Here is a 24,953-nt window from a genome sequence, read left to right as displayed (position 1 = left end):
ACTGGGTTGATGGGGGCGTGTACGAGTGTGTATGTGCGCATTCACAATCTAAGAACGTGCACGCGCTGAACCGTTTAGACCCCAATTCTGCGGTCGTCACTAGTTTACAGCGAAACCCCGACTATTTCTAAAACGTATCTTCTTAAAATCTGATTTTAAACCTAACCTTAAATTATGACCAAAAAGTGATGTTTTTCCCAATAATGTTTATGATATAGCCATTTGACTTTGTGGCAACTAGTGACAACCCAACGCTGCAATAATTACTGTAACATTCATTTACATCCTTCCCCTTTATTCAGTAAGAAACAATAACAGTGAACCAAAGCAACAACACACGAGGCCATAATGTTTCAGTATAATTATATTATATAATATCATTAAATTCAATGTAGTACCTGAAACTAACCACACAGGTTGGACAAAACTCTGCCCACCGTCAACACAAGGTCCCAGCAAAAGAGAGAGCGAGAGACAGACCGAGACAGAAAGGCACAAATAGAGTTCAAAATTTGAAAAGGATGAACAGGGGGATGGGTAAGATGTGTAAAATATGATTACAAGGCTCTGAGTAGAGGACAAACATAAGAAGGAAAAGTATAAACAAAGAGAGGAAGGAGGGAGATACAAAGAGAAAGAAAGAGAGGCACTGAACTGAATGGCAGACAGACGGACATGGCTACACAACCGAGCCACAGGTTGAAGGAGTATGACAGAGGTGACAACACAGAAAGGCACGAGTAGAAAAAGTTTTTTTCCCTCCCTTATATCTTTCTTATTTTCTATTTCTGCACATTAAAAATAAATTTTAATGGAGGAGAGGACACTATGAGCGTGAGGGAAAGACTGAGTATGAGTCTTAGCAATATAAAAAAAGGCACAAACAAACTTCAACTGAAATAACCGGATGGGGGCAGGAACAAGTGTTACGCATTACATGGAGTAAACAACATACAATAAAAGGCATTTAAAAAAAACAAAATAAAATTAATACTATTTCCGACCATCATTATTTCCATTATCATTATTGTTAATCGTATCATCATCATCATTATTATTATTATTATCAATAATAAAGTATTTTTTTTTATCTGAAGGAAAAATATAATCGCTCTCTCTACCTCTGGCCACTTCTCTACCATTAAAGAAAACCAGAAAATGAGTGGAGAGAGAAAAAGAGAGACAGAGAGAAAGAGGTTGAAAGAGTGACTGAGGTATATGTATCCTGCCTGCCGGTTCTAGCCTAGTCTCTTTGACACCTTGTAAGTATATGGTTGCCCTTCATCTCTACCTCTGTGAAAGTGTACTGTTGGCCAGTAGAATGTCTGCAGGATATTGAGGTATGGTATTGCTGGGTTCAGAGGATATATCTCTCACTACCTACATCCATAAATTGATTCAAAAGTCTACAAAAAGCGTACCAAGAGGTGTACCAGCAAAAAAGCTTATCTCGCTAAACATTAGTGTACCTTTAGTGTTGTAAGGTGCGCCCATCCCTCTCTCTTCTCTTTCACCCGTTTTCTCTTTCTCTCAATCTTGCTGAATCTCCCAGAATGCTTGTGTTTTAATAGTGTTAGTACATCGTTCTAACCCCCTCCCCTCACAGTCTCGTAATAAAATACAAATACTGGTTATGAATGGCTATGACTCCCACCTCCTCCACTCTCCCTTTCGCACAAACACCCCCCTCCCTCCTCAGAAGAAGGAGTACTGGTTGTCAATGGCTCTTGCCCTCCCTCCTTCCCGCTCTTCGCCCTCCACCCCCTCCAGTTGGCGGAGAGGAGCTTCCCTCTCCTCCCAGTCCTCCACTCCTTCTCCTGCACCTCCTCCTGCAGTTGCTGCAGTTCCTCCTCCACCTCCCTGCTCTGTCTCGTTCCCTCGTTCCTGGGGTGGGGTTGGGGGTGGCGGCCGGCCGGGGGGCAGGGGTGGAGGAGGAGGCTGGGGGGGGCTACGGGGTCTGCTGGTCAAGTCTGTTGGAAGGAAAGAACAGCCGAAAGAGAAAAGCAGAGAAAGAAAGAGTGGCAAAAGGTGTAAATAAAGGAGGGGTGGGCAGGGCGGGGGACAAGGTAAAGGTGACATTTCCAGAGAGTGAGCGGTGAGAAGGGAGAAGAGGAGGAAGAGGGGAGAGACAGAGTGAGTGTCATGGCCGTGATGTCTGTGTGACAGGTCCATGTGAGTCATGGAATCAGTCGAGACACACACACACACACTGTGCACGCACATACACACACATACCTTGTTCCCGTCTATTAAATACATATAATTTAAAACACAAAACAATGCATCGTCCGAAAATGTTCTATGAAGATTCTACATGACCCTACACGTTTTAGCAGATACAACATTCTATAGAAGAGGTGGTCTCTCAAGTCATTGCTCTAGGAGTGAGCTGTGTTCTCAAAAATACTCTATGGTAGGTCCCGTTCTAGATAAGGTTAGTGCAAACTTTACCTTCACTGGAAGACTGAGCAGTGCACTGAGGTGAATGGCCACTCTAGCTAGCTCTACACTCACGCTATGGTGCGTTCCATCGCTTTCTTTCTCTCTGTCTCTCTGTCTCTCTAGGTCTCTCTCCCACTATGTCTCTCTCTCTGGCTGTCTCTCTCTGGCTGTCTCTCTCTGGCTGTCTCTCTCTGGCTGTCTCTCTCTGGCTGTCTCTCTCTGGCTCTCTCTCTCTGGCTCTCTCTCTCTGGCTCTCTCTCTCTGGCTCTCTCTCTCTGGCTCTCTCTCTCTGGCTCTCTCTCTCTGGCTCTCTCTCTCTGGCTCTCTCTCTCTGGCTCTCTCTCTCTCTCTGGCTCTCTCTCTCTGGCTCTCTCTCTCTGGCTGTCTCTCTCTGGCTGTCTCTCTCTGGCTGTCTCTCTCTGGCTGTCTCTCGCTCTAGGTTTCTCCCTCTCGCTCTAGGTTTCTCCCTCTCGCTCTAGGTTTCTCCCTCTCGCTCTAGGTTTCTCCCTCTCGCTCTAGGTTTCTCGCTCTAGGTTTCTCCCTCTGTCTCTCTCGCAGTCTCGCGCTCTAGGTCTGTCTCCCGCGCTCTAGGTCTGTCTCTCTCGCTCTAGGTCTGTCTCTCTCGCTCTAGGTCTGTCTCTCTCGCTCTAGGTCTGTCTCTCTGTCTCTCTCCCTCTCGGTCTCTCTCGCTCGGCCTCTCTCGGTCTCTCTCTCGGTCTCTCTCTCTCTCGGTCTCTCTCTCTCTCGGTCTCTCTCGGTCTCTCTCTCTCTCTCTCTCGGTCTCTCTCTCTCGGTCTCTCTCTCTCTCGGTCTCTCTCGGTCTCTCTCTCTCTCGGTCTCTCTCTCTCTCGGTCTCTCTCTCTCTCGGTCTCTCTCTCTCTCGGTCTCTCTCTCTGTGGAGTCTGGTCTCACTTACACACAGTCAGAGATGGGGGTTGATGGAGAGTCAGGGTGGCGCGTGGTGATGACATCACAGACTGTGGGCCGGCTGCCTGCCCTGTCCCGGCCTGCGAAGAATGACCCAACGAAAACACAATAACAGAGACAGCCAATCAGAGCTCTGGAAGGCACGGGAGAGGGGGGAGGAAGGGGAGGGACTGAAAGAAGGGTGTAGAAGGAGAGGAGGTAGAGTGCTAGGGCCTAGGGGCTTAGAGGGTAGTAGGGGCGAGGGGTTGATTTGGAATTGTGTGTGAGTGTGTGTGAGGGGGGGGGGGGGGGGGGGGGGCAGTTGTAAGGGGCAGGGGTATATGGGTGGGAGCATGTATAGGCTGATGTAACATCCAAGCCAAAATCAGTGCAAATTGATGGGACCAAGCCATGCGGAGCCACTCCAGTGTGTGTGTGCGCATGTAAGCACCCATGCTGTAGTGGTCACAGGATGAGGACGCAAAGCAGCCAGTCTTATGTTATAATGACATTGGCAGAAACATCATGCAGTGGCCATGTTTTAGCACACACAACATTACTTATGGCCTGTACACACACAAGTACACACTCCTGATCTTCAATGGGATGACACGCACACTGTATTGATTCACTGACGTAATAGCATCATGTAACCCAATCACAATGAAAAAAACACATATACCAGACATACAATGTACATACAACACCCAAGACTTGCCTTTAGAGGCCAGTATAAACCCAGTATAGTTTCATCCTAGTGGAACATCCTGTGACCTTTCACCCCTGACCTGTTACCTGGCTGCCGGACGGCGGTGGCGCCCACAAAGCTGATGAGGGTGACGTCCGAGGCACCCCCAGACTCCAGGGGGATTGGGTGCACGCGGAAGTGCTCCAGCATGTCGAATATGGACTGGAACCACAGGTGCTGCACTCGGCACTGGCCGTCCTCGTTCAAAGATAGACGCAGGTGCTGCAGCGGACAGAGAGAAGGGAGAGCGAGGGAGGGAAGAGAAGGGAGGTATGGGGGAGAGAGAGAGAGTGCGAGAGAGAGCGAACGAGTAGGGGGATAGAGGAAAGAAGGGAGTAGAGAGGGGGTTATGGGTTAGCCTTGGATGCTACTTAGCAGGTGTATCCCTTACCATGGTATAGCTGTTTCCCCTCCCATTTCACATACAAAGACACTGGTACTTTCCAACACACATGTAAACATCAACACTGTCTTGCTCTCTCTTTCACACAAGGACAATATAGGAGGAAAGTGGAATCCTATTACACCATCTCCGACGCTCGTCGTATGTGACAGGGCTTGCAGACAATAACGGATTACAAAGGGAAACCCAGCCATGAGTTGCCCAGCGATGCAGAACTCACAAATGAGCAAAATGCCTTTTATGCTTGTTTCGAGGAATATAACACTGTGCCTTGTGTGAAATCCCTGTTTTTCCAGATGACTGTGTGATCTCACTCTCGGTGGCTGATGTGAGCAAAACGTTTAAACAGGTTAACAATCACAAGGCCACTGGGCCAGATGGAATCCTACACGCGTTCTCAAAGCATGCGCCGACCTAGTCCCAATCTGTAATCCCAACATGCTTCAAACTTCAAACCATTTTCACCGTTCCAAAGAGCTCCAAAGTAACCTGCCTAAATAACTATCACCCTGTAGCACTCGCATCTGTAATTATGAAGTGCTTTGAAAGGCTGGTCATGACACACATCAACACCATCATCCCAGACACCCTAGACCACCAGCGGTGTCAAACTCATTTTAGCTCAGGGGCCACATGGAGGAAAATCTATTCCCAAGTGGGCCGGACCGGAAAAATCATGGTATATATAACTTAAAAACAACAACTTCAGATTGTTTTCTTTGTTTTAATACGATCAACATACAACATAAAGCTGGAGCCTGAGGACAGTGTGTCCAAAATAGTACAAGCACAACATCACTATTAATCATAAAACACGTCAAGTTTATTTGAAAATTCTAAAGAAAAAGAACACACAAACACACAATGCCTCAGTGATTAACAGAACTGTTTCACAGATCACAGAACTATATCAGGGTGTCATTTCTCAGGCAGAAATGTAGATAAAAATAATGAAATCCTGTTCCCCAAACAAGTGCAAGAACCACAGAGTCAAGAATAGGTTAAATATACAAATAAAATAAAATCAATTAAAAACAATAGCACATCAACATAAAAACATATAAACATAAAGCTGGAGCCTGAGGACAGTGTCCAAAAGCACAACATCACTATTAATCATAAAACACCTCAAGTTATTTGAAAGTTCTGAGGACAAAGAACACACAAACACACAATGCCTCAGTGATTCACAGAAGTATATCACAGATCACAGAACTATATCAGGGTGTCATTTCTCAGGCAGAAATGTAGATAAAAATAATGAAATCCTGTTCCCCAAACAAGTGCAAGAACCACAGAGTCAAGAATAGGTTAAATATACAAATAAAATAAAAACAATTAAAAACAATAGCACATCAACATAAAAACATATAAACATAAATCTGAAAGCGTTGCTCAAACTCCCGTAACAGTCCCGTTATTTTATATTTGAACCGCTTCATGTCTGCCACATGTTGGGTCGCGCACACATTTTTCAGACAGGGGAAGTGAGCTGCATCACCACCGGCAAGTTGCGTCTCCCACAATGACAGCTTCAACTTGAAAGAACGTATGCTGTCATAATACTGCGTGACAACTTTGTTGCGCCCTTGCAGCTGTTTGTTCAAGTTATTCAGGTGCTCTGTAACATCCACCATAAATGCAAGGTCCTGCATCCATTCTGCAGAATGAAATTCTAACACTGGTTTGCCCTTTTCTTCCATGAACTGTTCAATTTCTTCTCGTAAATCAAAGAAACTCCTCAGCACAGCACCTCGGCTTAACCATCTTACCTCAGTGTGGTATGGCAGGCCATAGATGTGGTCTTTCTCTCTGAGAAGGCTGTCAAACTGACGGTGATTCAGGCTTCTGGATCGGATGAAATTAACAGTTTGGATGACCACCTTCATGACGTTATCCATCTTTAATGACTTGCAACACAAAGCCTCCTGGTGCAAAATACAGTGAAAAGTCAAAAAATCACGTCCTCCATTTGCAGATTGCACTTTCTCTCTGAACTTTGTCACAACGCCTGCCTTTTTCCCGATCATTGAGGGCGCACCATCTGTAGCCAGGCTGACAGCGCGGGACCAGTCCACTCCGACCCTGTCCAGCGCGCCGACGAGTGCGGTAAAAATATCAGCTGCTGTCGTTGTATCTGTCATCGGCACCAACTCCACGAACTCCTCGGTGACGGTCAATGTGTCATCAACTCCGCGGATGAAAATGTCCAGTTGTGCAACATCTCTAATGTCCGTGCTTTCATCAATTGCAACCGAAAACGCAATAAATGACTTTACTTTTTGCTTCAACTGGCTGTCCAAATCCACTGAAAGATCGGAAATCCTGTCTGCAACTGTGTTTCTTGTCAGGCTGATATTTGCAAAAGCCTGCCGCTTTTCAGGGCACACAATCTCTGCTGCCTTCATCATGCATGTTTTTACAAATTCACCCTCACTAAATGGTTTTGAAGCCACTGCGATTTCATTAGCAATGAGGTAGCTAGCTTTCACTGCAGCGTCACTGATGTCTCGGCTGTGAGTAAACACAGACTGCTGTTTCTTCAGACCCGCCAACAGTTCATTCACCTTCTCTCATCTCCGCTGTCCTTGAAAGTTGTCATATTTGTCGGCATGAAGACTCACATAGTGGCGACGAAGGTTATATTCTTTCAGCACTGCAACATGCTCTGAACACACCAAACATACAGCTTTCCCATTCAATTCCGTGAAAAAAATAGGATGACCATTTTTCTTGGAACACTCTGCGTCCACTTTTCTCTTTTTTGACAGAGACATATTGGGGCAATGAGGGTGCCAAAGCACATAATGTTAAAAGTAGAAGCCGTAATAAATATTGCGGGCAAAACAAAGTAGCTCATTGGCTGCACGTGCTTGACCTACTTGCTCTGCCCCGGTATAAACAGTTTGCTTGCTTAACACAATTGCTATTGCGCCATCTAGTGGACGCAATTGGAACAGCAGTTTATTTTATTGAAAAAATTGCAGCGCATTTTTATACTTTACAAAATTATTATTACATTTTTTATTTTTATTTTTAATCATCTCGCGGGCCGGATTAAACCCGTTTGCGGGCCTGATCCGGCCCGCGGGCAGGACGTTTGACACCCCTGCCCTAGACCCAATCCAATTCGTATACCGCCCAAACAGATTCACAGATGACGCAATCTCAATTGCACTTCACACTGCCCTCTCCCACCTGGACAAGAGGGTAAATAACTATGTGAGAATGCTATTAATTGACTACACCTCAGCGTTCAACACCATAGTCCCCTCCAAGCTCATCACCAAGCTAGAGACCCTGGGACTGAACCCCTCCCTCTGCAACTAGATCCTGGACTTCCTGACGGGCCGGCCCCAGGTGGTAATGTTAGGCAACAAAACCTCTGCCATGCTGACCCTCAACAAGGGGGCCCCTCAGGGGTGTGTACTTAGTCCCCTCCTGTACTCCCTGTTCAACCACGACTGCATGGCCACGCACGACTAAAACACCATCATCAAGTTTGCTGAAGACACGGCGTGGTAGGCCTGATCACCGACAGCGATGATTCAGCCTACAAGGAGGAGGTCAGAGACCTGGCAGTGTGGTGCAAGGACAACAACCTCTCCCTCAACGTCAGTAAGACCAAGGAGCAGATCGTGGACGACAGGAAACGGAGGGGCGAGTATGTCCCCATCCACATCGTCAGGGCTGTTGTGGAGCTGGTCGAGAGCTTCAAGTCCCTTGGTGCAATCGAGAGCATCTTGACTGGCTGCATCACCGCTTGGTATGGCAAATGCGCAAAGCGCTACAGAGGGTGGTGCGGACAGCCCAGTACATCACTTCTATATCAGGCGGTGTCAGAGGAAGGCCAGAAAAATTGCCAAAGACTCCAGCTACCAAAGTCATAGACAGTTCACTCTGCTACCATCCAGCAAACGGTACCAGAGCATCGGCTCTCGGAACAACAGGCTCAGAGACAGCTTCTACCCCCAAGCCATAAGACTGCTAAATAGCCAGACTGCTAAATAGTCAATTAATGATACCCAAACTATCTGCAATGCCTGCATCTTGCACTGACCCTACGCACACTCAATAGACTATATATACACTCTCACACACTACATTGACACTCCCACACAAAACCAAAACCCACACACATTCACTACATACACACACAACACCTACACGCAGACCGACAACACAAAACACACACACGTAATTTGATGCTGCTGGTCTGTTCTTTATTTTACTCTTATTATTACTATTTATCTATCCTGATGCCTAGTCACTTTACCCTGCTTTCATGTACATATCTACCTCAAACACCTTATTATTATTATCTATCCTGATGCCTAGTCACTTTACCCTGCTTTCATGTACATATCTACCTCAAATACCTTATTATTATCTATCCTGATGCCTAGTCACTTTACCCTGCTTTCATGTACATATCTACCTCAAATACCTTATTATTATCTATCCTGATGCCTAGTCACTTTACCCTGCTTTCATGTACATATCTACCTCAAATACCTTATTATTATCTATCCTGATGCCTAGTCACTTTACCCTGCTTTCATGTACATATCTACCTCAAATACCTTATTATTATCTATCCTGATGCCTAGTCACTTTACCCTGCTTTCATGTACATATCTACCTCAAATACCTTATTATTATCTATCCTGATGCCTAGTCACTTTACCCTGCTTTCATGTACATATCTACCTCAAATACCTTATTATTATCTATCCTGATGCCTAGTCACTTTTACCCTGCTTTCATGTACATATCTACCTCAAATACCTTATTATTATCTATCCTGATGCCTAGTCACTTTTACCCTGCTTTCATGTACATATCTACCTCAAATACCTTATTATTATCTATCCTGATGCCTAGTCACTTTTACCCTGCTTTCATGTACATATCTACCTCAAATACCTTATTATTATCTATCATGATGCCTAGTCACTTTTACCCTGCTTTCATGTACATATCTACCTCAAATACCTTATTATTATCTATCCTGATGCCTAGTCACTTTATCCTGCCTTCATGTACATATCTACCTCAAATACCTTATTATTATCTATCCTGATGCCTAGTCACTTTACCCTGCTTTCATGTACATATCTACCTCAAATACCTTATTATTATCTATCCTGATGCCTAGTCACTTTACCCTGCTTTCATGTACATATCTACCTCAAACACCTTATTATTATCTATCCTGATGCCTAGTCACTTTACCCTGCTTTCATGTACATATCTACCTCAAACACCTTATTATTATCATCTATCCTGATGCCTAGTCACTTTACCCTGCTTTCATGTACATATCTTCCTCAAACACCTTATTATTATTATCTATCCTGATGCCTAGTCACTTTACCCTGCTTTCATGTACATATCTACCTCAAATACCTTATTATTATCTATCCTGATGCCTAGTCACTTTACCCTGCTTTCATGTACAAATCTACCTCAAATACATTATTATTATCTATCCTGATGCCTAGTCACTTTACCCTGCTTTCATGTACATATCTACCTCAAACACCTTATTATTATCTATCCTGATGCCTAGTCACTTTACCCTGCTTTCATGTACATATCTACCTCAAATACCTTATTATTATCTATCCTGATGCCTAGTCACTTTACCCTGCTTTCATGTACATATCTACCTCAAATACCTTATTATTATCTATCCTGATGCCTAGTCACTTTACCCTGCTTTCATGTACATATCTACCTCAAATACCTTATTATTATCTATCCTGATGCCTAGTCACTTTACCCTGCTTTCATGTACATATCTACCTCAAATACCTTATTATTATCTATCCTGATGCCTAGTCACTTTACCCTGCTTTCATGTACAAATCTACCTCAAATACATTATTATTATCTATCCTGATGCCTAGTCACTTTACCCTGCTTTCATGTACATATCTTCCTCAAACACCTTATTATTATTATCTATCCTGATGCCTAGTCACTTTACCCTGCTTTCATGTACATATCTACCTCAAACACCTTATTATTATCTATCCTGATGCCTAGTCACTTTACCCTGCTTTCATGTACATATCTACCTCAAATACCTTATTATTATCTATCCTGATGCCTAGTCACTTTACCCTGCTTTCATGTACATATCTACCTCAAACACCTTATTATTATCTATCCTGATGCCTAGTCACTTTTACCCTGCTTTCATGTACATATCTACCTCAAATACCTTATTATTATCTATCCTGATGCCTAGTCACTTTTACCCTGCTTTCATGTACATATCTACCTCAAATACCTTATTATTATCTATCCTGATGCCTAGTCACTTTTACCCTGCTTTCATGTACATATCTACCTCAAATACCTTATTATTATCTATCCTGATGCCTAGTCACTTTATCCTGCCTTCATGTACATATCTACCTCAAATACCTTATTATTATCTATCCTGATGCCTAGTCACTTTACCCTGCTTTCATGTACATATCTACCTCAAATACCTTATTATTATCTATCCTGATGCCTAGTCACTTTACCCTGCTTTCATGTACATATCTACCTCAAATACCTTATTATTATCTATCCTGATGCCTAGTCACTTTACCCTGCTTTCATGTACATATCTACCTCAAATACCTTATTATTATCTATCCTGATGCCTAGTCACTTTACCCTGCTTTCATGTACATATCTACCTCAAATACCTTATTATTATCTATCCTGATGCCTAGTCACTTTACCCTGCTTTCATGTACAAATCTACCTCAAATACATTATTATTATCTATCCTGATGCCTAGTCACTTTACCCTGCTTTCATGTACATATCTACCTCAAATACCTTATTATTATCTATCCTGATGCCTAGTCACTTTACCCTGCTTTCATGTACATATCTACCTCAAATACCTTATTATTATCTATCCTGATGCCTAGTCACTTTACCCTGCTTTCATGTACATATCTACCTCAAATACCTTATTATTATCTATCCTGATGCCTAGTCACTTTACCCTGCTTTCATGTACATATCTACCTCAAATACCTTATTATTATCTATCCTGATGCCTAGTCACTTTACCCTGCTTTCATGTACATATCTACCTCAAATACCTTATTATTATCTATCCTGATGCCTAGTCACTTTACCCTGCTTTCATGTACAAATCTACCTCAAATACATTATTATTATCTATCCTGATGCCTAGTCACTTTACCCTGCTTTCATGTACATATCTACCTCAAATACCTTATTATTATCTATCCTGATGCCTAGTCACTTTACCCTGCTTTCATGTACATATCTACCTCAAATACCTTATTATTATCTATCCTGATGCCTAGTCACTTTACCCTGCTTTCATGTACATATCTACCTCAAATACCTTATTATTATCTATCCTGATGCCTAGTCACTTTACCCTGCTTTCATGTACATATCTACCTCAAATACCTTATTATTATCTATCCTGATGCCTAGTCACTTTACCCTGCTTTCATGTACATATCTACCTCAAACACCTCGTACCTCTGCACTTTGATCTGATACTGGTACTCCCTGTATGTAGCTCCATTCTTGTGTATCTTATTGTATTCCTCTTGTTACTATTTCATTTTGATTTTAAAACTCTGCATTGTTGGGAAGGGCTCGTAAGCAAGCATTTCACGGTAAAGTCTACACCAGTTGTATTCGGCGCATGTGACAAATAAAATGTGATTTGATTTGACACACACACACACTCTCCCTCCCCCTGTCTCTTGTACCTTGGCCTTGCCCTGGAAGTTGAAGGTGAGGACGTACTCCCCGCGGCGTGTCTCGCTCTGGCGCACAAGGAAGACGCCGTGGCTGGCCGTACCCCCTGCGAGCACCAGCTGGGCTGCCTTGAGGCGCGACAACGTCCCATGGAACCACTGGCACTCGCTCAGAGGGTGCTCCACTGCCTCCGCCACGTCTGAGAACAGGAAGGAGCCTGGGATGTGAGGAGGGATGGTTGAGGGGCGGAGGGATTGGGGGAGTGATGAAAAGATTAGATTAAAAAAAAGGTGTCACCAGACTTGCTCTGTACATTCTGGTGTGTGTGTGTGTGTGTGTGTGTGTGTGTGTGTGTGTGTGTGTGTGTTGTTTGTGCGTAGCAGCCTTCACCTGTGGCATCTGGCGTCTCCGCAAATGGTGTGCCAAGGCCGGCTCCGCCCCCACGTCCGTCTGATTCGTCCAGAGGGGCGCGGGGCGGTAACTCTGGGGGGAGAGGGTCCATCAGCGCGGAGGAGCCGCCCACACCTCCATAACACACTGCAACACGACAGGAGCAAAAACATCAGTTTTACTTATTATTTAACCAAACATAAACCGCTCTTCTTGTATTTTCAAATAGCAACGCAAAGTTGGACTCATAGTTAAAACAACTTTTTTCGTCTCGCTTTCTGTATCAGGTGTTAAGTGTTGTAACTGTATATTTGTAAAGCTGCAAAAAATTGTGAAACACAGGGAAATCATCACACAACAATCCTTAATGGGCTCCTAGATCCTATCCTGTGCAGTCATAGGATTGGCTAGGTAAGGAATATGGTAGTACCTCCTCCTTATCTTATGCTACATGTCTGCTGTTTGTAGATTCTTACAGATTGTCTAGTGCAGTGGTCACCAACCTTTTCTGAGTCAAGTTCAATTTAAAAATGCAAGCCGAGCTTTACAGCTCAGAACTGTTTTTAAAAATATATATATTTATTTTTTTTATGCAACATTAATCAAATAAAAACAGTTCTTTAGGAATTAGGTTTATTGTAGGACTGTAACGGAGGCCACCCTAGCGGTAGAGGTTTCAGTGAGGAGGCAAACACTTCCATACGGTGCAAACTCAGAATGAGGGTGTTTATTTACAGCGGTGAGGTGAAGCCGCTGAAACACTGTACACTATGTACAAACAGAACAATAACTGTAACATAAACTGGAAAATGTATCAAATAATAAGTTGAGCTCCAAAGAAACCAGGCTTCAATCAATAGCTGAAAATATTTAGTGTACAGCCATCATGGCAACCTTACCCTTGTCCTGTCTGGCAGGGTTTCAAGTACAATTCCCATCAGGCCTCACCTTGGACTGTACCATTTTAGACCAATCACAAATCAATGGTAACAATTATCTTACATAAAGGCCTGAACAGCACAATAAACATACGCTGAACAAAAATATAAAACGCAACATGTAAAGTGTTGGTCCCATGTTTCATGAGCTTAAATAAAAGATCCCAGAAATGTTCCATATGCCAAAAAAACGTATTTCTCTTACATTTTGTGCACAATTTGTTTACTACCTTGTTAGTGAAAATGTCTCCTTTTCCAAGATAATCCATCCACTTGACAGGTGTGGCATATCAAGAAGCTGATTAAACAGCATGATCATTACACAGGTGCACCTTGTGCTGGGGACAATAAAAGGCCACTCTAAAATGTGCAGTTTTGTCACACAACACAATGCCACAGATGTCTCAAGTTGAGGGAGCATGCAATTGGCTTGCTGACTGCAGGAATGTCCACCAGAGCTGTTGCCAGAGAATTGAATGTTCATTTCTCTACCATAAGCTGCCTCCAACGTCGTTTTAGAGAACATTTTACATTTACATTTTAGTCATTTAGCAGACGCTCTTATCCAGAGCGACTTACAGTTAGTGCATACATAACTATTTTTTTCCCCCATTTTTTTTGTATTTGTTATTTATTTTTTTATACCCCCCGTGGGAAACGAACCCACAACCCTGGCGTTGCAAACGCCATGCTCTACGAACTGAGCTACATCCCCTGCCGGCCATTCCCTCCCCTACCCTAGACGACGCTGGGCCAATTGTGCACCGCCCCATGGGTCTCCCGGTCGCGGCCGGCTGCGACAGAGCCTGGATTCGAACCAGGATCTCTAGTGGCACAGCTAGCACTGCGATGCAGTGCCTTAGACCACTGCGGTTGGCAGTACGTCCAACCGGCCTCACAACCGCAGACCACGTGTAACCACGCCAGCCCAGGACCTCCACATTCGGCTTCTTCACCTGCGGGATCATCTGAAACCAGCCACCCGGACAGCTGATGAAACTGTGGGTTTGCACAACTGAAGAATTTCTGCAAACTGTCAGAAACCGTCTCAGGGAAGCTCATCTGCGTGCTCGTCGTCCTCACCAGGGTCTTGACCTGACTGCAGTTCAATGTCGTAACCAACTTCAGTGGGCAAATGCTCACCTTCGATGGCCACTGGAGAAGTGTGCTCTTCATGGATGAATCCCAGTTTCAACTATACCGGGCAGATGGCAAACAGCGTGTATGGCATCGTGTGGGCAAGCGGTTTGCTGAATGTTGTGAACAGAGTGCCCCATGGTAGCGGTGGGGTTATGGTATGGGCAGGCATAAGCCACGGACAACGAACACAATTGCATTATATTGATGGCAATTTGAATGCACAGAGATACCGTGACGAGATCCTGAGGCCCATTGTCATGCTACTCATCCGCCGCCATCACCTCATGTTTCAACATGATAATGCACGTCCCCATGTCGCAAGAATCAGTACACAATTCCAGAAAGATGAAAATGTCCCAGTTCTTCCTGCATACTTACCAGGCATGTCACCCATTGAGCATATTTGGGATGCTCTGGATCGACGTGTACGACAGCGTGTTCCAGTTCCCGCCAATATCCAGCAACTTCGCACAGCCATTGAAGAGGAGTGGGACAAAAATTCCACAGGCCACAATCAACAACCTGATCAACTCTGCGAAGGAGATGTGTCGCGTTGCATGATATCTGTGACCAACAGATGCACATCTGTATTCCCAGTCATGTGAAATCCATTAATTAGGGCCTATTGAATTCATTTCAATTGACTGATTTCCTTATATGAACTGTAACTCAGTAAAATCTTTGAAATTGTTGCATTCATATTTTTGTTCAGTGTATTTAGGCAATGAATCAAACATTCCTAAATACAAACCCATTTCAATAAATTGTGTAGGACCCTGCATAAAGCATAAATGGATTGGGGTAACATTTCTCAGGGCCTTGTCCTGAGGATGATAAGGATGATTCTGGCCCAGTGGGAGTGAGATTTGTAGAGCGAATGGATCCTTGTATTTTGGCTGATCCATATGTGGTGTCAGGTTGGGTGGAGAAGAGGTTGGGGACTGTTGAGTTGGTGAAGGTAAGTAACTTGGAGTGGACTTGTGATGATTTATTGTGTTTCCTCCGCCCAGAGGGAGTGGGCGCTCCGGATTACGTGATTAGGGACAATAATTGTGACTTGCTTTGCGGAGCAGGGCGCCGTTGAAAGGACTGATAACGGGGGTGGCATTAAGTGTTGAGGAGGAGCAGCTGAAATTGAAGATTCCCGGTGTCTGTCACACCGCCGTTTGGTGAGTTGTAGATCCGGTGGAGAGCGTGGAGAACCGGAGAAGACATTGTCTGTCATGCTGAGTTTTGATGCAGTCTTTGCCAGATAAGGTCATGGTAGGAAGTGTCAATTACCCCGTGAGAGCGTTTGTTCTGAAAATACAATGGTGTTTTAGGTGTCAAGTTTATGGGCATGTTGCAGCAGTATGTAGGAGGGAGATGCCTAGATGTGAGAAGTGTGCAGGAGGGCATGAGACTAAGGAATGTGTGTTATCCATGGAGAAAGTTGTGTGTGTTAGTTGTGGGGGTGCCCATGGGGCTGGAGATCGGAGGTGTCCGGTGAGAGAAAGGCAGATTGAGGTTACCAGGGTTAAAGTAGCACAGAAAGTGTCGTATGCCGAAGCAGTGAAGAGAGTGGTAGAGGAAGATGGGGACCGGGTGAGGGATCCTGAGAGGATTCCTGTGAGTAGGCAGAGACCAAGAGAATGATGGGAAGAATATGTGCTTCAGTACGGTGGACTTTTGAGCATTTATAGCCATGGTTGTTAATTGTAGAAAATCACAGAAAATAGAGGTGGCAGAGAAGTACTTGGGATTGCGAGGATATACTGCAGAACAGTTGCAGGGGGGTGTTGAGTGGTAAGGTTATGTCCTCTCAGACCATTAGTCTGGAGTTGGATTAGATAGGGTTAAATAGTGGAATGGGGTGGTGGGTTTTGTAGAGAGGGCTAATAGTTTGCAGGGCAATCTCCCCTTTTCTCTATTTTGTATTACCGTATCAGATCATTTCATGTAGGTAGGCCGTGAATGGCCTCACACCAGTACAGTAGGTGGCGGTGTATGCACCTAAAAGTTGGATGTGATCCGCCAACCAAGTCCCAAAGAAGAAGAAGCTCCGTTTGACCCACCTCCCGTCTCAGCAGGAGCATGACAGAGGAACAAACAATTCACAGGTAGGCTACGTTTGCAAACAATTATTTTACTTTACATAGTGATTACCGAACCCTGTGCACTTGAATGGTAACATTGATAAGAAAAGGCATTATAAGAAACATTAAATGCAGCGCAACAAACAAATGGTTGCTGCCAAAACCAAATGAATTGCCGGTGAACTCACAAACTGTGTTTCTCTCTACAGGCTACATCGGCAGCACCAAAGGACAAGGCATCATACACATATTATATTAAATAAAGGAATGTGCATTTCATAAACCGTTTCCATGTCTAGTTGTACCTGCATCTGATGGTCAGTCTCAGCGGATGAAGGGAGAAGGTGAGCAGAGGGTCCGGCTCGCACGGTCCCTGCTCTCTCCTTCTCTCCGGTGAGACTGACCAGAGAGTGGGGAGACAGTCTTCCACCTGATGACCAAACTCAAGTCACACTGCATTATTTCTGCCTCATGCACAAATTCATGTTGTTCCTATGACCAGAGAAAGTGAAATATTAGTCGACGAGCCGTTAATAATAAAAATGCAGGTATATCGATACACTTGGCTACTCATTCATTGCAGCTGCGGTGCTGGTTGTAGCATGAGTGGAAGTAGGGAGAAGCATGTTTTATGTTTTTTTAAAGTCTTGAATCATAAAAACAGCAGCTCTTTGCTGTATTCTTTGACAGTCTCTCTGGTCAGGGTTTTAAAAGTTATGAAATCTCATTTAGGCTAGTATCAAACTTTGCTGTGGGGTAGTGGAAGCTGCTGGCACAGTGATTTGAGCTATCCGATTGGCCAGCGCAGTAGGCACACTTGATTTAGCTCTACGGGTCTGCCGGGTAGACGGAGTTTGTTCCTTCAGACAAATGAAGTGGTTCAAAATGGGAACACTTTGCCTACCCGGCGCGCAGGGCAGCTGAATCAAGTGCACCTACCACCAACAGGCTTTATCAATGGCTTTTCTACAGAAATGTTTGGCGATCGACTAGGAATGCCCAGTCGACTAGGACCGCGATTGACTGGTTGGTATATATTGGTCTAAGAGTAGTAGCTTGGGGAGGTGTCTAGGGATCGATTTGTCATGTCCCACTCACCTTGAGAGAGGCGGTCACTGAATTCTGGCGTTCCACTGATGTCCATGGGTCCCCCACACACGCCTTCTATGTCCTCCTGTTCACTGTAGAGTCAAGATACACAAAGCTTGTTCTAGGTGGGGTGTCGCTTCGACTTCTGTTGACCTCATCGATAGTCGACAGTCAGTGAATACAAGCATATTTATGGTCCCTCTTCTCTCACTCACTGCTCTCCCCTCCCTAATCACTGACTTGAAAGAAAACTGTTACATGTATTACTTAACACACAATTTGCTTACCTGATACATATACCGTTCCTGATGTCACTCAACCAGGCTCTCATCTGCACAGCGTCTCGCGTCTCAATCACATACTGCACCTGTCCCTCCAACTGACAGAGAGAAAGATAGGGTTAGAGAGAGCGATAGAGGGAGAGAGTGAGAAAGGAGGCGACAGAGAGAGGGGTCAAGAGTGCGTGAGAGAGAGGGGGGGTGAGAGAGTGAGGGGTGAGAAAGAGACAGGGGAGAGAGAGGTTGAGAGCGAGGGTGAGTGAGAGAGGGGGTGACAGAGAGAGGGGGCGAGAGAGGGCATGAGAGAGAGAGCGTGAGATAGAGGGGGGTAAGAAAGAGAGAGGGGGTGAGAGAGAGAAATACAAGTCAGTCTACAGATTCAAGCTGAACAGGAGATGACTACCTGAACGAAATGAACTGAGAGAGAACAAAAATAAATAAATAGGGGAAATGAAAAGGATAGACAGAGCAGAGCAGTGTTACCTGCAGGAGGAAGGTGTTCTCCTTGTCAGGCACCTCCAGGGCTGTGGTGCTCCTCACATCCACAATAGAGCAGCATGGGATAGTCAGCCTGGGCTTGGAAGACTGAGAGACAGGGGGACAGAGAAGACCATTGAATAAGACACCATCTGTGCGCTCAGAGAAATTGTGCAATTTTCACAATGCCCGCCAATGACATATAATTAATTTCCAAGCATTCCAAAGGAGCATGTTGACAGGTTCTCATGCCTCTCAGTGTTATATCAATGACACACAATCTACTCTGATGCCCCCCCCCCCCCCCCAAGAAATGTGTTGCATGTTGTTGTGTTTTTATCCTGCAATTCTACACCGTTTCTTAACGGGGGACTCAATATTATGGACAGAACACAACTACACTGAACACAAATATAAACGTAACATGCAACAATTTGAAAGATTTTACTGAGTTACCGTTCATTTAAGGAAATCAGTCAATGGAAATGTTTCAATAGGCCCTAATCTAAGGATTTCACATGACTGGGCAGGGTGCCGCCATGGGTGGGCCTGGAAGGGCATAGGCCTACCCACTGTGGAGACAGGCCCACCAATCAGAATGAGTTCTTACCCACAAAAGGGCTTTATTATAGACATAAATAGTCCTCAGCACCCCCCTCAGATGATCCCGCAGGTGAAGAAGCCAGATGTGGAGGTCCTGTGGTGGCGTGGTTACACGGGTCTGCGGTTGTGATGCCGGTTGGACATACTGCCAAATTCTCTAAAACGACGTTAGAGGCGACTTATGTTAGAGAAATGAGCATTCAAATCTCTGGCAACAGCTCTGGTGGACTTTCCTGCAGTCAGCATGCCAACTGCATGTGCCCTCAAAACTTGAGACATCTGTGGAATTGTGTTGTGTGACAAAACTGCACATTTCAGAGTGGCCTTTTATTGTCCCCAGCAGAAGGTGCACCTGTGTAATGATCATGCTGTTTAATCAGCTTCTTGATATGCCACACCTGTCAGGTGGATGGATTATCTTGGCAAAGGAGAAATGCTCACTAACAGGGATGTGAACAAATTTGTGCACAGAATTTGAGAGAAATACGTTTTTTTGTGCATATAGAACATTTCTGGTATCTTTTATTTACATGTTGAGTTTATATTTTTGTTCAGTATACTTTTCCACAATAAATTATATTGAAACTGTGTTTTAATGACTCGATTACTAATCTACTCCCTTCCCTGAAAATCCCACCCCCAATAATTCCTTAACAGGTCTGAAAACCCTACCAACCCTGTGACAAATATCCTGCTCCTCCCTGACAATCCCACCCACAGCGATCGATTGACAGGCTAAACTGTTAAGAATGTGGCCAGGATAACAAATGACAATGAGGAAATTAAATCAAAAATGGGAGGAATAATATATAATAGTTTCACCCAATAAGGATTTGAATTAAAATGTTGTAATTTGTAGGTTAATAATAAGCATTGTTAAATTGCACATTAAGTTTTCATCTTCTTTTTGTCACAAATAATGCGATCACAATAATGTAGTACAATTACAAATGTGAACTTTATCTTCCAATAATTGTATTTCTCAATATGGCAGTGTTATCTGGTAGGGCATTAAACAAAAACTGTCAACTTGAAAATGCAAGTTCATCATTAATTATGTTCACATAAAAAGAACATTTCAAACGTATTATTAAATGTATCATTATCAAATGTGATTTTTTTTGGCAGCTATATACACCGAGTATACCAAATATTAAGAACACCTTCCTAATATTGAGTTGCACTGAACAGGTCTCTCACTCACTTTAGGCGGGATGAAGAACTCCAGATAGTACTCCTCGCCCCGCTCCCCCTCCTTGTCCCTCTCCCTCAGGACCAGTCGGCACTTGTGCCACCGACCGCCCCTCCAGCCCACAGTGCCCCCGGGGACGAGAGGCTGCACTGAGGCTGTCTGAGCAGCGTTAGCGGTGGACAAGGTGTTGTTTAAGCCAGTGCCAGCGTTGTTGTGTTCTTGTGTGCCGTGGTGCAGCAGGCCGAAGGAAAAGCCAGGGAAACCACCGTGGCTCCCAGCAAACTCATCTGGCATGGAGGAGCTGACGCTGACTCCTCCCTCCCTCACCAGCCGGCCCGTCTTCCTCAGGGTGGCGCTGCTGCTGGGGGGCAGGCCGGAGAAAGGCGACACCACGGCCGAAGTGGGCGCCGAGGAGAGAACGGGGGGCGGGGAGCGAGACAGACGCAGCTTCTCCAGCCGGTGGCTCCACTTCTCCTTCTCTCCCCCCTCGCCATTGCTCCGCCGCCGGTCCCGCGCCTCCGATAGCGAGAGTGAGGTGGCACTGCTGGAGGAAGACGGGGGCAGGGAGGAGGAGGAGGAGTGGGGGAGGGAGAGGGGCAGGGAGAGGGAGACAGGCATGGAAGAGGTGGGCGTGGGGGGCTGGGTGCCAGAGTTCCTCTTGGGGGAAGAGCCAGTGGCAGCGTCCTGGACCCCCATGGTGTAGCTGTAGCTGGATGGCAGCTGGGAGGAGCTCTGGGGGGAGTCGCTGGATGAGCTGCGCCAGTGCAGGATACCCCGGACACTGCCCCGCACGCTGCGCCCAACACTCCGCAGAGAGAAGCGCTTCTTCAGTTTGGTTTTGGACTGGCTTCCTGCCGAGGCCGGGGTGCCGTTACCCTTGGAGCGGGGAGGGGATGTGTCGGAGCAAGGGGAGGCAGGCGTTTGGGGCATGTGGGAGGGGTCTTCATTGTCCAAGCAAACTTCCAGCTCCGCCTCCACCTCATCTGGCTCCACCTCCTCCCCCATGACCGTTATGCCCGCCCAGCTATCCTCCTCTTCCTCGGCCGTCGTTTCTCCGTTGCCAGGGCCGACACCAGGGAAGTGTTTAACAGTAACCGGGGCACCCCTGCCGTTGTTTCCTCCTCCCACTGAGGAGGAGCAGGAGGAGGAGGAGGATGGGGGGAGGACCGTTGTGACAGCATAGGAGTCTTGAAATTGGTCCCCACTTCGGGTTTCCAACACCAGCCGTGTGGAGGCAGGCTTGGGCAGGGCTCGCACCGGGTTGGCTGGGGCACAGGGGTGGTAGGAGGCTCCCTCGGCGACGGGAGGGGGAGAGACCGCCTCCTCTTCCAGGGAGGTGGCGTCTGATTGGGGAGCCCAGCTCCCCGCCTCCATTCCGGGGGCTGTACCCGGCGCCCCTGCCACCCCCTCCAGTTCGCTCTGGAAATGGCGGACAAAGCGGTCAGTGAAACGGCGACAGAAGGCGGCAGCAGAGTCGGGGGAGTAGTGCGGGTTCTCCAGGAGGAATGCCCGGAAGTGGCGGGCAAAGTCCCTGGCCGCCATGCGGGCATGCAGCTCACAGAACTCCGTCCAACTCAGGCAGGGGGAGGACGTGGGGGTGTCCGACAGTGAGGAGGGGTGAGGCTGGGCCAGGGGAGGGGCCAAGGGAGGGGGCAGGGGGGGTGGCCGAGGGAACTGGGGCAACAGGGAGGGGGACGGAGGGGGGGAGGGTGATGGGGGCAGGGGGGAGGAGTTGGCTGCCCGCGGGCTAGGTGGGGTTAAAAGAGAGCCGTTCATTCTACCTAGGAGGGGGTGGGGGGGAGCTGATTGGCCAACTAGCCGGCTGCTGATTGGTTTATCACTTAAGGTTGATAAATGAAACCTGCACAGCTCATCAGGGCTAATTTACAAATGGGTGGGAATTCAAGTACCGTACTACGCCAGGCATAGTAGATTCACCCCCATTTAAAAACTTCAGATAAAAGACTACCGTAACACACTGCTGAGCACAGACGGAGAAGAGGTAGAAATATAGGGGGTCTGTCTCTGTGCAACATGCTATCATATATTTTAAAATGTCTATGATAAAAGACGGGGGGAAAAATCGGTGTCAGGGAGGAGGTATAGGACAAAGGGGCGAGGTAAATAGGTGAGGTTCACAAGTGGCCGCCCTGCTTACGGTCCACCACACATCCACAAGAACACAACTGCAGCCTGTGAAAACAATACAAGCATAATCAATGGTGATACATCACATCACCTGTTACATATATTTTCCAGAGCCATAACCAACTCTAATATGATCTACAATATCTAATCAACTGTGTAACTAATACAAATACCACTAGCACCAGTTGCCACCTGTAGTTGTCTGTTAGACTATTGGTCACAACAGTTGTGTCAATTGTCACTGATTTAAATTGAGTCAATGCTTTACATCCACAAAAACAATAACAAATTGATAAGCAAGCCGTTTGACTGACAACCCATTTAATTAGTTAGCTAGAGATCTTCACATAATGGTAGGTAGCTAGATGTGAAGATCCAAATGGTTGCTTGTGAGACACCAACTGATTTGTCAGTGTTCAGATAAGTAGTTGCTTAATCACTTTCACACACTGTAGCAAAGCCAAAGGTAGTGTGGCATAGCTAATTAACTACCTTGCTGGCTAGATTATTGTAGCTAAACAACTGACTGCGTATGAAACCAGCTAACTAGCTAGCAACATTACCTAGCTAATTTGCACACTGGCGCTGGATGTAAACAATCCAGAGAGCCTGGTTAGTACTACTGGCTAATGCAGTTACCTGGAATTCACAAACCATTGTCGGCTCCGTCAGAAACTCGAGGCCAGTGCTTGACCGTTAAAATAACCTAAAGGAGAGGAGGAGAGACAGTTAACTAGCTAGATAGCTAATATTACAGAATAATGATAGTGCGTGGACATGGCAAAATGACAGACAGTGTGGTCATGTTAGCTTAGTTAACTAGCAACAAGAACCAGCACATCGCGTGATAAACAATCTAGTTAGCGTAACCGTTACTGAGCTAACTAGCGACCCCCATCACAGCGAGCCAGTAACGCCATCCATCTTCTTAACAGAACCATGTTAGCTAGCTAAATAAAAAGCACCAGCTTAAAGCAGTTAGCTAAGTAGCTAACTAGCCAATATTCAACAATGTAGCTAAAATGTATTCCATGTAACGGTAGCGAGCTAGCTGTTTTAATTAAATAACAGTATCTAGCTATCGTTTGTTATAGTAGCTACCTAGGCTATGGCTATTATCATTGAATAAGGGGTGCTAGCTAATTGAAATAATGTTATGTTTACCCACTTGTACACGCTTGTCTTCAAAATAGTGTCCACTTTACAGTTAGCTAGTTAATCGTTAACTTGCGCCTCCCATATGTGCTACAGCCAACAGGCGAATCGCTAGCTAATATGTAGCTAGCTACCTAGCTATTATTATTAGCTAGCCAGCTATTAATAAAACAACTAGCAATCTTTCGTTGGCTTACATTAGAATTTTAATTTATATCCCTATATTTTACGCTCCAGCGTTTTATACAATTCGTTTATATATCCGCGATATAATTATCATTTTATAACAGTTGTTGCTAACATATGAATATTTCTGTGCTCCCTATCTCTCGCGATATAGTGGGAGAGAGGATGGGAAGGGAAAGTAGACTAGAGAGCAGGGTGGCAGCAGGAGGAGTTGCAGGGACTTTGTTTGCATTCAGAGTACTTGGATGGTGGGAAAATGGAGGGGCACTAAACACATTTTGAAATGAAATCACCACCGTCTGTGCCTCAGTATTTGTCTTTAACTGAACTACTAGGCTATCTATTTCAAAAATGAATTATTTGCATGAATGTTTACAAAATGTTTACAACAAGCTTATATAATTGCATATAATTTAAAATGTTTTTGTAATTTAAATATATCCTTATGGAGATTGGTAAATCATTTATTTCAAACTAGCTGAATAGATCCATGATTACTGTAGGCTATAGTAGGCCTACATGCAGCCTTTCTGTGTCAGTGGCCACATACTGTAGGCCTACTGCTGTGTTTGGTGTTGTCCCTATAGCTTGCTTTCAGTATTGTGTTGTTTATACACAGTGTGTACTTACTGTCAATTCACGTTCCACCTTTCTCGTCATCCTCTATGGCATTTCTCTTTCACTTCACCAGCATGTGTTTATAGGTCCAATGCAGCCAGGTTTTTTTCCCCCATCTCAATAGCAAATCCTTTCTGGGTAACAATTAAGTTCCTTACTGTGATTGTTTTCAAATAACGTTTTCTAAAATAGACGAATGGACTACAATAGAATAGCATTGAATATACTAAAATAGAAAAGAGAAGGATTAGCCAGTGTGTTCATTATTTGTCTTTCATTTTAAAAAGGTATACTGGAAATCTTAAATACTCTGGCTTTAATACAAATATGTTGAAAAGTAAGCAGGGACCTAACTTGCAATGCCATTTGTGCTGTAGGCTCTCTTTCTTTCTTTCGCCCTCTCTGTCTCA

The 24,953-nt window shown here is 45.1% G+C and overlaps 1 protein-coding gene across 1 annotated transcript; it reads right to left on the bottom strand.

Moving 5' to 3' along the window:
- Positions 1–274: 274 nt before the first annotated feature.
- Positions 275–24,049, bottom strand: LOC311104222 (uncharacterized protein). The gene is made up of 11 exons (XM_084145961.1): positions 23,753–24,049; positions 23,224–23,290; positions 20,449–22,629; positions 18,648–18,749; positions 18,174–18,265; positions 17,896–17,978; positions 12,645–12,791; positions 12,266–12,471; positions 4,144–4,318; positions 3,359–3,449; positions 275–1,970 (listed from the first exon to the last, which is right to left on the bottom strand). Exons 3-11 carry the CDS (start codon positions 22,210–22,212, stop codon positions 1,949–1,951), a joined length of 2,682 nt encoding a protein of 893 aa, XP_084002087.1. The 5' UTR covers positions 22,213–22,629; positions 23,224–23,290; positions 23,753–24,049; the 3' UTR covers positions 275–1,948.
- Between the last annotated feature and the right edge of the window lie 904 nt (positions 24,050–24,953).

The sequence above is a fragment of the Coregonus lavaretus genome, assembly GCF_964263955.1.
Source record: "Coregonus lavaretus genome assembly, chromosome: 28".
Taxonomy (NCBI): Eukaryota; Metazoa; Chordata; class Actinopteri; order Salmoniformes; family Salmonidae; genus Coregonus; species Coregonus lavaretus.
This window is presented reverse-complemented; position numbering and strand designations above follow the sequence as displayed.

Excerpts from the sequence above, each read along its gene's own strand:
- LOC311104222 (XM_084145961.1), bottom strand. The coding sequence starts at position 22,212 with ATGAACGGCTCTCTTTTAACCCCACCTAGCCCGCGGGCAGCCAACTCC. Across the intron at positions 17,979-18,173 it reads AGGAACGGTATATGTATCAG|TGAACAGGAGGACATAGAAG; the intron begins GTAAGCAAATTG and ends TTGACTCTACAG. Across the intron at positions 12,792-17,895 it reads CAGTGACCGCCTCTCTCAAG|TGTGTTATGGAGGTGTGGGC; the intron begins GTGAGTGGGACA and ends GTCGTGTTGCAG.